Source organism: Curcuma longa, chromosome 11, assembly GCF_044706935.1.
Source record: "Curcuma longa cultivar G26 ecotype Majalengka, Jawa Barat chromosome 11, ITB_CL_G26_1.1, whole genome shotgun sequence".
NCBI lineage: Eukaryota > Viridiplantae > Streptophyta > Magnoliopsida > Zingiberales > Zingiberaceae > Curcuma > Curcuma longa.
Window position 1 is genome coordinate 3,351,894 of NC_133871.1, and position 16,041 is coordinate 3,367,934.

At 37.2% G+C, this 16,041-nt stretch overlaps 2 protein-coding genes across 2 annotated transcripts; both read right to left on the reverse strand.

Moving 5' to 3' along the window:
- Positions 1-5,478: 5,478 nt before the first annotated feature.
- LOC141841139 (flap endonuclease GEN-like 1) lies at positions 5,479-9,557 on the reverse strand. The gene is made up of 8 exons (XM_074729264.1): positions 9,354-9,557; positions 9,050-9,241; positions 8,259-8,429; positions 7,923-8,104; positions 7,599-7,824; positions 7,182-7,317; positions 6,285-6,754; positions 5,479-5,852 (listed from the first exon to the last, which is right to left on the reverse strand). The coding sequence occupies exons 1-8, from the start codon at positions 9,555-9,557 to the stop codon at positions 5,625-5,627; spliced, it is 1,809 nt and encodes a 602-aa protein (XP_074585365.1). The 3' UTR covers positions 5,479-5,624.
- Positions 9,558-10,296: 739 nt separating this feature from the next.
- Positions 10,297-15,237, reverse strand: LOC141839222 (DEAD-box ATP-dependent RNA helicase 7-like). Its single transcript, XM_074726914.1, has 11 exons — positions 14,827-15,237; positions 12,607-12,741; positions 12,371-12,511; positions 12,183-12,294; positions 11,916-11,986; positions 11,498-11,652; positions 11,298-11,409; positions 11,134-11,235; positions 10,953-11,013; positions 10,701-10,872; positions 10,297-10,636 (listed from the first exon to the last, which is right to left on the reverse strand). The coding sequence occupies exons 1-11, from the start codon at positions 15,160-15,162 to the stop codon at positions 10,498-10,500; spliced, it is 1,536 nt and encodes a 511-aa protein (XP_074583015.1). The 5' UTR covers positions 15,163-15,237; the 3' UTR covers positions 10,297-10,497.
- Between the last annotated feature and the right edge of the window lie 804 nt (positions 15,238-16,041).

Below are 16,041 nucleotides of genomic sequence, written 5' to 3' on the forward strand. Positions count from 1 at the left end.
GGGAGACTATATTGCATTAGAATTTATTCATGTATCATCAATCACTCTTCATGCTTTATGCAAAAGAAAGAAAACTGGAGAATAGTAAAATATGCATGGAAGAAATGTATTTGTGAAATACAGAAAGTAAGATCAATGCTTGCATTACAAGAGTAATAAATATTTGCATATGTATTATCTTTCATTGGTTTAATTTACATGGGTTCCTTTTCTCTTTAACAAGAGAAGCAAGGATTGATAATGGAGCTTGAGCAAAACAAATGCATACATGCATCCTGATCAGTGTGGCAGTGTGTTTCCCCTGCTGGTTTCCACTATGCATTATCTTGCATGGGAACTTAGCCATTTGCTAATTATTATACTTAAATTAAAGTCTTCCAACGTCCGTTTGGATCCTTCCTTTTTCTCTCTGCACATTTCCATCTTCTAAGAACTTGTACTCTTAAAATCTCCAAAAAGTTCCCATAAAAAACTTGTTTAATATAATTTATTGTATACATTATCTTGCCATGGGACCTTAGCCACTTGCATGATGAGTAAGCAAGCTGGAGATGAATGACACTTGGATAGCAAATGCTCAAGACTTTAATTAATCCTGGTAAAATAGAACTTCAAAACTTTCTTCCTATTGTAAGAAGAAGGTTAAACATATCAATTAAAACATCAATATTCCCTTCATTCAACTCTCTATGATATTATATCATTATGATTGTACAATGCTATTAAATCAATTAGAATTACCTTAGATTGTATCATAGACAGGTCTGTTGTCAAGAAAAGAGAAATTGAAACTTTAGGATAATTTAGATCATCTATCCTTTTGAAGAAACGAAAGGAAAGATAGAAAGCATGGTGGGACATGGGGGAGAGAACATGCAAGTAAAGAAAAGATGGAAAGTATAAAGAGGCGTAGTGTAAGAGATAGAGAGTTTGAGGGGCTTAGAGGAGGGTGAGAAGTAGATAAAAGAAAAATTAAGGGGGCGTTTGGTTTAGAAATTTTTTTTCTATTTTCTATTTTTCATTTTCTATGTCTGCCCTTTTTTCTAGCTTTACTAGATCTAGTTTTTAGAAAACAGAAAATGTGTTTGGTATGATATACTGTTTTCTATTTTCTAGAAAAGACAATTAGAAAATGTATTTGATTTGTTGATATGAAAAATTATAAATAAAATAGTTTTTTTAATAAAAAGACAAATACGTCACATAAACAGTATTCCCTGTCTTTTGAAATCGATATCGTGTGTTATGCCCGATGACATGTAGTCATGGACAAGGAGAAACTCCTTGTCTTCCCTATAGTACCCCAAGAGCTTGACAAGGTTTGGATGCGAAAGCCTCCTTAGGAAGTTCACTTCTGACTGCAAACACATTTAATAGTTATTCATTAACAAGAACTCCCAAGACAATTAAACCAAATGGCATAATTTAGTTTGGAAGCCACAGTATCCAACAAGAAAGTATACTTGTTTGAAACAATCTACAAATTGGGCATTACTTTCATTCAGATTTCCACTACAAGCTGCAATAAATGTTGAAGTTTCAATAATCCACAAGGAGTTATATATTGCAAAAATAAAGAAGCAAAAGAAGGAATAGTAGATATTGAACAAGGGGAGAAAGTAATGAGAATATCTCAGACCTGCCACTCCTCCAGCCCCTGCACGCTCTCAGGGTTGAGCTTCTTCACGACCATCATCGTGCCCACGCCGCTCTTTGAAGGATTGAGAGTCTTCTCCTCCACCCAGCTCGTGTACACCTTCCCGAATCTGCCCTCTCCGAGAACGAACTCGGGCTTGAAGTTCCTAGTGGAGCTCCGGAGCTAGACGAAGGTATAGACGCGAAAGATAAATCTAGGTTTTTCTTCTAGATACCCAAAATGAAAATACTGGTAATTAGAATCAAAATCTAGCCAACTTTTATGTCAAAATCTATAGAGTTTTAACCCTTTTTTAGCCAGATAAGTTTAGTTAGTAGAACCTGAAGGCCGGCATTCAGCTGATTTGATAGTGATTAAAATTAAGAACAATGCCTATTTTAGTGAGATGAAGATTGTGTGATATGTTAATACTTCTTAACTGATTTGTAAATTTTTTGACTCAACAGTTGATCAGTTTAGATTTAGTTTACAAACTAGATAAAATTATTGGTTCTAATTTTATTTGGTTAGAGTCTTTAACTGAAATTTAACTGAACTATTAAAGTTTCTATGATATGTGCTGTTTGCTCATGTATAGAATTAGTGTGTCAATTAATGTGAATTCTTATTCTTAGTTACTTCTCACCGTTCTATAGAATTCATAAATTACAAAAAAATGTTGTAGTGATTCTGTATAGAAATTTTGCTTGGAACTAAATTTTTGGTTAGATTTTGATGAAGTTGTTATTTTCATGTATAAATGACAGTTTGGTTAGATTTTGATTTAAGATTTTTCAAATTAAAATATTTTAGTTTGGCATTAATATCTATCACTAAATTGATTATCAAATTGTGCTCTACCCTGTAGAGATGCTAATATTATTCTCCAAAGAATTTCTATTGTCTCATTAGAATTGTGAGAATATTATTCTTGCCTTAGTAATATGAATTTTAATTCTAATTTAGATTCAGATATTTAATTTTTTTTATACTCGAAAGTATCCTTAACACTTACATTTAACTGAACAAAAATAAAATGAATTTCGAATTTTTATTTTCAAAATTAAAAATCGAATAAAACTAAAACTGAAGAAGGATGTATTTGTAACGCATCAAAGTCCGTCATTTGGCAGTTCAAACTATTAACAGCCTACGAGGCCCATATAAAGTCCGACAAGAGCCCACTACGGTTATCACAATGAAATAAGGACATTCAAAGCCTAACAACGAGCCCATAAAGGTTAATATGAACCCCAATAACGTACACGGTAGCCCATTTATATAGCCAGGCGGGCCGTTCTGAAAATTTGAAGCCTAGTAGGACCCAGCTAGAACCCCATTTACTCCTGTTAACGGCAAACGAAAAACTGGCATGCCACCCGCTCGAATCCATTTATTCGGTTAATAAAGCAAACAAGGAGATTCGAAGCCCATCGTCTGCCCGCTAGAGGACCATTTATAACGAGCTAATGAAGGAAGCATACGCCCAACAATGGCCTATTAGAGGCCCATTTATTCCATTTAACGGGCCAATAAAGGATATCGGAAGCCCAACAACGGTCCGACAAAGCCCATTTAAAACGTTTGAGAGCGTGGCAAAAACAGTTCGAGGCCCAGGCCATCATACCCCCGTTTATATCCTTAAATGAGCCCATCAAAACAAATTCGAAGCCCAGCAATGGCCCGCTAGAGAGCCGATAACAGCCCATCGTAAGCCTGTTTAATTGCTAAATGGGCACGGGGCGCAAAGGGCTATCATGAAGCCCGTTTATGTTGCTAAAATAGGCCGATTAAGATCGATTTTAAGCCCAGTAATGACCTGTTGAAGGTCCGATAACAGCCCATCATAAGCCCGTTTATGTCGATACATGGGCCAATTAAGGTCAATTTGAAGTCAAGTAATGACCAGCTAGAGGACAGCCCATCGTAGACCCGTTTATATCACTTATTGAGCCAATCAAAACCAATTCGAAGCCCATTATGATTCGTTAAGAGGCCTAATGTAGAGCCAATCAACGCCAACTGATGGGCCGTCTAGCTATGCGAAACAAGTGCACCACGGCTTAATATCGGCCTAACAAAAATCCCAACATTGTCAACCCGTCCGTCTAATCAGAACAAAAAACCGAAGTGAAAGGACGTTTGCTGGACCCGGAGAAAGCCCGTCCACTGGATCAATTAGAGTTTTTTAAAACAAATTAAGGCCTAATAAGAACAGGATTATTGCCCATAGATGGGGCCATCTAATCCGGCATACTATGATGCGTCTCAGCCCAGTTACGGCCGAATAAAGGCCTACCAATTGCCGAATAGGACAACTATAAGCCTAATAAAGACCATTAATGATAAACGTACTTTAGAGGCTGACCATTAATAGAAGACAACGCAGAAATAACGCTGCATTTGCTAGCGGCCATATACGGCCGAACCGAGTCGCTGGCAACCCACGCTAACGTTGGCCAATCTTAATGAATGACCACATTCACAACCAGAAACGGCCTGTTGGAAGGCCGATGGGAAGTCCATCCATAAACCCATCAGAAATTCTACTTGGCCTGCTCGATCAACGCACAAAACCCATCACCAGAGAGAGATCAAGGGAAGGGGACACTGAAGGGGCTCCAACAGATATATTAGAAGCTCAGGAAGCCAATGAACGACCGATCAAAATCCTAAATCATACCATTGCTAGCTCGTCAGACGTTGTACCTCAACCCCTAAACAAATTCATCGTTGTTCCTAACAACCAGGATCCAGTGCACCACACAGTCTCACCTGATCATGAGATCCACAGGACCTCTTCATGCAATTTGTCCACGCAGTGTCATTGCTCGACTATGGAATGGAATGTTATTGCCGCCTGAGTGACATAAAGTCCGAACCTTCCAGGTCTGGCCTGCAAATCACGTCGAATAACAAAACGGACAACATATTAGCACTCGTCGTTTGCAAGCTCAAAACATTAGGTATCTCAACATTCCAAGTACTCACCAGTTTCTCAATAAAATATGAAATGGAATAAAATAGATTTCAATATCTTGGACCAACAATTTTGTTCAGGTTACCAGTCTTTAAGAGCCCAGGCACAGTGCTGACAAGGCAAAGGGGCAGTTGGCTGAAGGTGGTCACTGAACGACAGATACATTTGGGATGATCTGGACAAGCAAGCTAATTTCAAATCCAATCAATTTAAATCATTTTTCTATTAAAAATTAAGATAGGTACTTTTTTTTTAAATAAAAAATTTAGTGACAAGTAGAAATAGAACACTATTACCTCAAGGAAAGTTCATATACCATGACTGCTGTTTCAGGATTCATAACATTTTGCTAATCATTGCGTTCTCTGATTCAATTAAGAATCTCTACCATCCGTCCATCTCACATTGTCTTCGCCACCTCATTCTAAGCTTTTCAAAGTAGCCAATTTCACTTGATCAGAACTATTGACGATTTGCTCCTCTGGTAAGATCGGGAAGGAATCAAACATTATGCTTTAGTTGACACAATTGAGAATGTAATCGTAACGAGAGAAGACTTTAGTGTATAATCCAGAGACTACCATTCTCATACCTTTTTGATTCTTTCTGCCATATCCTCTCTTTTTCAGGCCATCAGCTATTCCCTGTTACAGGAGACAAAGATGTGTTATAAAATTGTCAGATTTCAATGGTAAGAAAAGTAAGAGAAGATAACCTGTAGTAGCAGCACAGCTAAACGATCAAATATTTAACTGCAATAGCAGAAGGAAATTAAGGGAATTTTACTGATCCTCGGTATGCAAGGAAAATTTTAACTGCTTTGCCATTTCCCAAAATGTGTTTCCTATTTAGGTACTAAAGAGAGGACAAAGCTGATATATAGATTAATCCCTGATCAGTCAATCAAAATATTGTTTCATCAAAATTTACATGAAAAGACAAACCATCAAAAGAACTTTACAGACATGCGGAAGAAGCATTCAAAAGGGAGAAAGAAAGCAGCATTAGCTAGTCAAATAAGAGCCGTCTCCTGACAGACTTTGGCAAGTTCTTATCCAGGTTAGTTGACTTCTCTCTTTTGCCGCATGGTGAACTGTCTATGAATGAACCCTTCTCATGATCTTGAGCCACAGCCTTTGTAGAACGATAAAACTGCTTAATGCTAAGCTGGACCTCGGTCGATCTAGGAGATGCCAATCTGATGGACGTTTCAGCTTTGTTTTTACATGTGCTCTTCTGCAAATAATTGCAAAATTGTATATTACCATAATTCACCAAATGTTTTCTATCCTATTATATTATGCTAAAAAAATGCCCCGAGCAATGAAAAAGTAATTATTAGTATTTTCTGTCAATGGTTTGAGAAGTTGGAGAAATAACAGTACCCATAAATTACTGGTTATATCTGTCTCAAACCACACACTTGATGGATAAATGAACCTTATAAAAGAAAAAATATTGTACTCCTAATCAGCAAAGTGGTTGGTGCATTTTGGATCTTAAATAGAGAATAAAGAAGTGATTTTTACACTTTAGGATCACTATAATGGCCACAAATACAAACTAATACGGTAACTAGTTTTGAATCTGGAGTATCTTATTACAGGAATTAAATGGTAATGGTACAACTTAAAGAGGTGGTTACGAGAAGCAAAATATAGTTCATACCTTTAATTCCAAGAACCTGTCAACCTCCTTTGGGAATGCAGCTCGCACAAGATCCATATTTTCATCAGTCAACAAAAAAAAGCATCCATCATCTACTAGAACTGTTGGAACATCTGGCTCATCTAATAGATCAATTGACTCGTCAGATCCTGGTGACTGAAGTGGGAGTAGTTCGGCTTGTTCATTAGAAACAGAATGAATAGTACAAATAGCATCTCTCATCCACTTGACCAAGTAGAAAGGATGACCGTGCTTGATCTTCTGTTGCATAATTGAGTGAAATTTATACTGTTCATTCAAAAGTAAGTTATCATTTTGAGTAGAGGCTATTTCTCTCAAGTAAATAGTAGATAGCAAAGGAAGCATCTTCTGGCGTATATAAGAGGGCACCCAGTTCTGATGAAAACTTAAGAAGTCAACCAGATCCTCGACTTTAGGCTTATCCCACTTGAGCATTGGGCCATCTTTCCCTACAGATAAGTTGTAAATCTAAGCAAGAAAGATTTGTAGGGAAATAAGTACGTTGAAAAAGATCACATAAAATAATATGAGAGAGAAAAGATGATCCAATCATAGGAATCATGATTTGTCACCATTTTGGTTACATCAACAAAGTTCATTAGGTTCAGTGCCAAATATCTAATGTCTCTTGAACTAATATAATTGAACAAATTTTCAGTGAGTCCATGTCTACTGAAAATCATAAAACAACCAAATAAATGGGCAGCTTCATGGAATACAATACATCCACTTCATTTTTTCCAAACCGGAAAAGTTTTATCCAAGATAAATCAATAAAGCATATCCATGTAAGCTTCTCAAACTTTTCAATCTCTTCCTAAATATTTCCAGTAACTCATCTATCTATAAGATAATTGAAATTTTTGCAAAACTTACCATCAAAATACCCATGGCTATCATTTAAATATAATGCAATGATCTCATTGTTTGGGAACTTAGGCATAGCAGCAATAGATTTTCGCATTTTAACTTGCCATTTTTCATGTCTTTGATGCTCCTTGAGTTTGTGTGCCTGCCATTACAAAGTTACATAATTAGTCAAAAGAAGGGCAAGGAGGCAGAAACACGAAGAGACAGATAAATAGCAATACTTTTCCACTGATAGAGTGCTCTTGAGATGAAATCGACAAATAATTAACAGAATTACATCAAGGTAACAGAAAGATAATAGACAAAATAGAACCAATTAATAAAAGAAAGATAATAGAACCAAAAGAGCTTCTCATATGTACAATCAATTGATAAAAGAAAGATAATAGACAAAATATAAAGGAATTCAGATGCTAAATGTACCTCATCACAACTGGAGCATGTGCATTTGAAGCCAGATGGCTTTTTCATGCATGTCTGTGAACCATTCATGACACACTGCTTACAAGCAATCTTGATATGAACACTTTTTCTGCCTGGATGACCACAATGTGTGCAGTGGGGGGATTTAACAGTCATAGAAAACATAGTTGAATTGATTGCAATTCCATTTTCTATATCTAGATCTCCCTTCCCTATCATGGATAACCTATAAAACATGTTGAAATTAGCTTTTAGTATAATAGCTTGGAACAACAACACCATCCACACAGCTAAATCAAAGCCAAACATCAATCTAGCACCTACCGATCCAAAATTTCATCATCAGAATACAACTGCACAAAGCGAACAGCAGTATCAACACCAAACCCAGGAACCCCATGTAAATCATGGTCATTGCCAACAAGAAGAGCAATAGCAATCAGTTGTTTTCTTTTCAAACCAAGGCCAGCTTCGATATCTGATATATTGTAGCACTCAAATGGTTCCTGATAAAATATTGTGAAGCCGAACAAAAAAATGGAATTATTAGCAGGAAATTATTCTATCCAAACAATAAAACACCAAGAAAAAGGAGCAGAAGCAACAAGGACATGAATGAAACAATTATGTTAAGATGAAAAAAATAAGTCTGGTCCTTACTTTAGAATTAGAACTTAAGCACTTTATAATGCATTTTGCTCCAAAAAGGAAGGCATCGCTGTCGGCAGTAATGCATGCATCCACATGACCTTCACGATTTAGTTGTGCAGAAAGAGCTTCAGCTTCACAATGAGCTTCTAAAACAGGCATCCCCAGTAGTTTGAGGAGCTCCTGTGAATTAAAAGCAACTACAGTTATTTTATAAGAATTTAAACAAAAAATTCAAAGCAACATAGTATTAATCAAGGAACCTAATTCAAGCTGTAAGATCCAACACTTGTCCTGTCTACAAATAGGTAAAAGTCAATGGAAAACAACAATATACTATAGATAAGTGTCTAATCCTCCAACTCTCTCTCACTAGGAGGTCTCAAAGTGTTTCTCCAAAAAATGAATCAGATAAATGTAAAATAATATTCAATTTTTTTGAATTCTAATGATTTGAAACCAAAAACACATCAATGCTTAAAATCAAATCTAAAAGTTTGAAGCAGTTTGACCATAAATGCATGCCTAAGATTTGTTTATTTATTTATTGTGTGCGTGCAACAAATAAGTCTCTCCTATTGGTACCTAAGTCTCTATTAGGTTGCAAAGAGATTAAAAGAAAAGGGCAACTAATGAACAAAGCACAAAATATTTTCATAAAGAATTGAAAGATATTTAGGAAGTATTACTACAGGTCTTCTTATTCTCAGAGAGGACTTAATATTTCAAACCATTTTCCATGATCACGCCTCAAAAAGAGGCAATGCGAGTGTGAATCCAAAAACTAGCCGTTTCATGCTCACCATGCATTCTCGCACATATTTGGTGAAGAAGCGGTTCCTCTGCCTTACGGAAGTCACCTCCCCCTCACCTTCTACGGATTTCGGCAACTCCGAGGGATCCAAGCCTGACATCCGGAAGAAACGCTCAATCCTTGCCTGCGACTTCAATGGCGACGGCTCCCCGTCCACCACAAATACCGGATACGCCCCCATCTATGCAAAATAACATAACCATGCAACCGATCAACCTATGGAGCACAAACCCTAACCGTTCGTTCTCCTCGATTTGGAAGAAAAGGGGAGGACTGGGTCAAGAAACTCGAACCTTAGAGAAGAGGGCGACGGTGCGGAAGAAGGTGTTGCGCAGGTGAGGATTCCGAGCGTGAGGGTTCCGTCTTCGAATGACGGCATCGTGCTGGACGATCCAATAGGAGAGATCGACGGCGACGCGCTTGTCGCGGAGGAAGTCGACACCCTCATTGCGCGCATAGGGCTTCAGAAGGTCCCAGAAGCTTCCGCCGACGCCCATCTCCGGCGGTAGACTCGACGGCGACGACGAGGAGAATCGAGCGAGAGGGAGCGAGAGAGACCGCGCGACGGGGTTTTAGGGATCCTTGTTCTCGCGCGGGGTTCACTGTATACGTCAAGCGACGCCGGTTTATTGAACCCGAAATAACGGCCGTTACAATATATAAATCGCAGCGAATTCAAATTCTCTTACTATTTTTAAAAACTAAAAAAATATTTAGACAAAAATAAAAAAAGCGATCCTATGACTATCTATAAAGAAATTTAAAAAATAAATTATTAAATAATAAATTTTAAATAATTTTAATTAAGTTGTTAAAATATATTTTATATATAATAATTTTAATTAAAATAAAATAATTAATTTTTCATATCATAGTAACGCATGGATATAATAAAAAAATATTTTTGATGATTTTTAAAATTAAAACCACCCTTTTAATTTTTAATCAAATATTTTTATCTTTGAATAATGGCATTTTAATAATAAAATAAAACAAGTTAAACTTAGTTTCACATTAGTAACATTTTCAAAATGCACCACTAAATCTTATTTTAATAATTTCCATTATAAATGTGTGTCCATTATTAGGATTGATCTGGAAAAAATCAAGAGCAATTCAATCGCGTTCCCTGAATAAATACTTATAATCCAAACTTATTTCTATTATACTTTATGTTAAAATTAATGTATATTAGTGTTCATTTGCTTGATTAATTTTTTTTATAAAAAAATGATATATCAAAAACTATTAAATCACTTTTCTGTTTCATAATATATTCTTGCATAAATCAATACACCAAGCAATTTAGCTACAACTACGTATTAGAGGAGCAACAATGCCCCAAATCAGACTTCAGTCTTTGAAACATTATAAAATCCAATGGAAAACTCAAACTTAAGTTACGATAAGGGGTATAAAACCCAAGAATTATGCATTTCACTTCCTCCAGTTAAATCGGTTACCTCCGCCACCAACGGGGAAGCCTCTACCACGGCCTCCTCCGCGGCCTCCTCCGCGACCGCCTCGACGACCTCCTCCTTCGGAAAATCTGTAGCCACCTTTACCGTGGGAGAACCTGTCACATTTCAAATGAATGTTACTAAAATGAAGCAATTCCAAACGAGAATGCAGTTGCTTACCTGTCGAAAGAGTTTGTGGTTGCATTGGCCGCTAAAGATTCAGCGGATTCATCAATACCAGCAGATTCAGGTGCAGAGATCTGCTCGAACTTAACACCCGAGTCTCTTTCGATTCGAGAAATCTGGTACTTGCTTTTTGCTTCATATAATAGGATTGCAACACCGGTATTGCCTAGAAGAAACTTATGTTAGTAATCGGCATTGGACGAATGAACATGGACATGGGGAACTTGAAAACCAAAAAAAAATTACCAGCTCTTCCAGTTCGTCCAGAACGGTGGATGTAATCTTCAACATCACGCGGGGGCTCAGACTGAAAAAAAAAAGTTTTTTAGTTACAACACTTGTTACTAGAGGTAAAACCTTCAGACAAATCAACATTGGCATGGCCTATAATAAGAATTGATGTAATTAGTTGGAGATAAAGATGCACCTGTATAACCAACTGCACATCATTGATGTCAAGTCCCCGTGCAGCCACATTCGTCGCAACCAAAACCGAAAACCTGCCAGCCCTAAATCCAGCTAGAATGAACTGGATAATACAAAGGCTTAGAATACAATTTTGAAGAAAAAGATATCATTTCATGCACATACTTCTCGCTTTTCTTGAGATATGTCTCCATGAAGAGCCCGTGCACCGGGTAACCTTTGCCCAAGGTCAGCTGCAGATCTTTTTGTCTCGGTGAAAACAATAGTTCGGCCACCACTAAGAATATTTCCATAGGTAAGTTCACTAGTCCACACGAGAGAAAACAAATAAAGCAAAGTGAACATGCAACCATAAAATTACAGACCTGCTATAGGAACTGATAATATGTGGAATAAGTTTTTGTCTCACAGAGAGAGAACAAGGAAGAACAAGATGCCTAACGCTGGCACTAGCCTTCAGTTTTTGATTGCCTACGAGGTCGGCTGTTTTCTTATCTTTCTTAAGAAACCTTGCCGATATCTGTGCAAATTTAGGGGAAAAGGTATTACATGTGGAAAAGGAATTAAGTATAAAATTGAATTCATAATCAAATATTAAACATAAAAATTTCTTCAAACTTGAAACTTAGGACCTAAAATCTTTAAAGGCGATAGTGCATCAATGCCAATAGGGGAACAGAATCATGCAGTGAAGTACACCAGCCAAAGTATTACTGGCTTATGTCATTGCACAAAATTTACTTGAACAAGACTGAAATTCTAGAAAACAAAATTGATATTTACCTTCTTAACCCAGTCAGGTAAGGTAGCACTGAAGAGGAGAGTTTGAACTTTGCTAGCATCCTCAACTTTACCTGCCGAAAAAGACAGGAAAAAAAGTTAATATTTGGCCCTAAAACAAGTAAAAGAATGCCATATGGATTTGTGCTAACAAACATGCAATGCAGACTTAACACAAAAATTCAACTATATTAAGCGGATCATAAAGGTCCTTTTGAAAGCATGCAAGTGGAGTATAAACTAGTGAAAAACAGTGACGAAAACGCATACTGAGAATTAGTTCCACATCATCCACGAAACCCATTTTCAACATTTCATCTGCTTCATCAAGAACACGGAACTTTAAAGTTTTCAGGTCAAGAGTATTTCTCTGTATATGATCCTGTAAAAAAAAGACGAGGTTTTTTTTAAGGAAAAAGAACCACTGAGACAAAAAAAGCTTATGAAAAAGAAAATACCTTTACACGTCCTGGAGTTCCAACAACAATATCAACCCCTGCTCTTATTGACATTACTTGAGCACGAAAAGGAGATCCACCATACAAGCAGCATGAAGATAACCCCACTGCACGACCATAGACCTCAAAGTCTGAGTGCACCTGGGATTCATTGTCAAGAACATCAAGTACCACAATAAAGAATCATGGTATAGTAGGACACACAACATCCAAAAATAAGCTATAATTTGGAATACCTGTTTTGCAAGTTCTCGGGTCGGAAGAAGTACCAAAACACTAGGAGACCTTCCATAACCAGTCTTTCTTGATTCCTTGAGCATTCCATTTGTCAAAGACTCCAACATAGGCAACACAAAAGCCAAGGTCTTACCCTATAAATGTGTCCATACATATAACAAAATAATCAGTACAATACATACATATAAGAAAAAACAGTGCCCAAAAGTGAAATCTGTTAGTGGAAAATACTGTTTACAAACTTAAAAACAGAATTGCTATGCTAGATGAGGATTAAGCTTGCACAACATCAATCAAGATCAAGTAGAAATTATAAACTCAAATAAAAACAAATCGATGTCAAAATATAAAAGAAAATTTCCCAAATTATGCTCCTAAGAGGACCACGTCCAGTTGTAAAAAGGTCCTAAATGTCCTCTAACTCTCACCCACCTGCCCACAAAAAATCTGACCACCCAACCAATCCACGCAAGCTCCACATACATTTGTTCCACCTTTGCCAACACTGTTGACTTCCCCTCTCAAGCTTTTTGGTCAAAAATATTAGATGTCTCCATTTTTGATGGAGCAACGGAAGAGGTGGAGGAAAAGAGAAGGAAGAAAGGCTTGCTGTTGTTGGTGGAGCAGAGGAAAAAGCGGAGGAAGAAAAAAAGGCTTGAGAAAGCAGGAAGCCAACAATGTTGGTAAGTGCAGTCAAGATGTATGCAAGGTTTGAGCGGATAGGTTACACGAGTTTGATGGTCGGTCAGATTTTTTTGGGTGGGTAAGTCAGACATCTTAGTTGGTTTAGTGGGCATTTAGGGCTTTTCACAAACAACCGGCGCACCCTTTGGGAAAAAAACAGTGTGGGACACCCAATGAGAAAACAAAAACAGGGGCAAGATATGAGAACTTTGCCAATATTAATCTAATTACTTTAGTTATATAGTCTAACTGATGCTTCTAGGAGTTGAAGACAAATCCCCAATCATATTCTCCATCAAAGACTGATACTGGATGCTCCTCCATTACAAATTGTGAAAAATCCATACACCTAACAATGATCTTGGGAAACTTGAATAAACCAAAACAATAGACAATTCTATGAGAACCGACGAAATAAACATATCTCCACAATGGTATGCCCACTTTGAGCATAAACTTTTATAGTTTTATTTTTTGAGCTATACCCAAAATTTTCATACTAATAAAGATGTCTTTCATCTTATAACCCCGTGATCCTTTTCATGTATTTTCAATGTGGAGACTTTAATTATAATCTTAACAATTCTCCCCTTAAATAAAGGATTACACTAGAAGTCCTCCTACCATTATCCCCATAGTCTGGGCCTCCTTACCTCCTTCATTTTTCTCGAAGATTCCCACATAACTCTACACAGACTATGACTCTGATATCAATTGTTAGAATCGATAGAATCAATATATCTCCACAATGGTATGTTGTTCACTTTGAGCCTAAGCCCTCGTGCTTGTATTTTTACGCTTTGCCCAAAAGTTCTCATTCCAATGAAGATATTTTCCATCTTACAACTCCATGATTTTTTTTTATGTATTTCCAATGTGAGACTTTAATTGTAATCTCAACAATCCTCCCCTCAAATGAAGGACTACACTGGGAGACCTCCTACCATTATCCCCATGATCCGGGTTTCCCCTACCTCCTTCGTTTTTCTCGAAGATTCCCACATAACTCTACACAGACTATGACTCACAATAATATGATATTATCGACTTTGGACCTAAACCCTCATAATTTTGTTTTTGAATTTTACCTAAAAGATCTCATTCAATGAAGATTCCATCTTATAACCTCATGATCTTTTTTATGTATTTTCAATGTGGGGCTTGATTGTGATCCCAACAAATTAAAGAATAATAAGTGGTTTCTGTCTCATCCTAACTCCTCCACCTCTATCATCTGTGCATTATTTCAGCTTATTGTACATATTTCATTTTGGTTTAGGAGATTTTGATAGCCCTTTTAGCTTTGTATTTTCTCAAATTATATGCAAACCATCAGCAAAAATATCAGTTTTTTTCAGGATAAGGAAATGATAATCGAATGTAAACATTCACATCAGTTAATTTCGAGGATCATATAGTTTTTACAAAATGTTCTCAAATTTCAAACAGAGCATAATGTGTAGTGATGGCAAGCGAAACAATTTACAGTAGTAGAGCAAAAAAAATGAAACATGAAGCAGCACAGAATCACACACCTGACCAGTCCGTGCTCGGCCGACCAAATCAAACCCGTCGAGTATGAGATCAAAAGTCATGGCTTGGATGGGAAACAGAACCTTTATTCCGTTCGAGTTCAAGGTTTGTCTCAAGACGTTTGAGATCCTAAACTTGGACAAGGCATTCGGATCATCCACATCCGCTTCCTCGCCCTCCTCCATCATCTTCGGCCTCTTCAACACAGTGGAATCAGATACGAGATTGCTCTCCTCCTCGTCCTCATCGGCCTTCCGCTTCTTAAAAATCTTACTCTTCTCCTTCACAAGCGTAGTCTCCTCAGCGAGGATAGATTGAGATGAGAGGAGATAAGGCATCGCGGCGGTGGAGGCGCTCTCGCTTGCGGTCGGCGGAAGGATTGCGGCGTGGAGGCGCGGCGACGCAAGCAGAGAGGGAAAGGGAAGTTCTCCGTTCGAGGGTTTCGGGCTTTTATAGGGTTGGCTCGCCAAAGTTGGAAACCTAGGACACGATGTTAAGCCACTATTTAAGTCACGACTCCCGCAATGGGCCATAAGTTAGGCCCAGGATGGAACGGGCTGAACCGGCTGTTGAACAAGTGAATTGTACCTGGACCAGACCGCCACAATCTGGGCCGTATCAATGGCCTTGGGTCGGCCCAACATCCAGCCTAATTAAAAAGTGAAAGCGTATATAAGAAAAAGAAATGTAACAAGTATAAAAATAATTTCTTAAAAAAGTTTCCGATGAACGTCTATCATTTACAAAATAATCAGATAGGCGCTCCGTCAATGATTTCATTCCGAAAATATCTTTTAATCCATCGTTGTAGTAGCTAACGATAGTTACTACGATATATAGAAGCTATCAAGTAGCTTCTATGACTATGACATGTAGAAACTATCATTACGATGTGTAAAAGCTATTCAATAGTTATTATAATGTATAAATATTTACTAATAGCTCTACAATATATTTAGAGTGAGTTTAAGATTTAAAATTTACAACGTGTAGAAACTACCAAATAGCTGGTACAATACATGTAGCAACTATTAAGTAACTGCAATAACGTATTTAGGTTGAGTTTAAAATTTAGATTTACATCAATCATGTAGAAGCTACCAAGTAGCTAGTATAACATGTAAAAGTTATCCAGTAGCTACATGTAAAAGTTATCCAGTAGCTAGTATAACATGTAAAAGTTATCCAGTAGCTATTACAATATATTTAGATCTGAG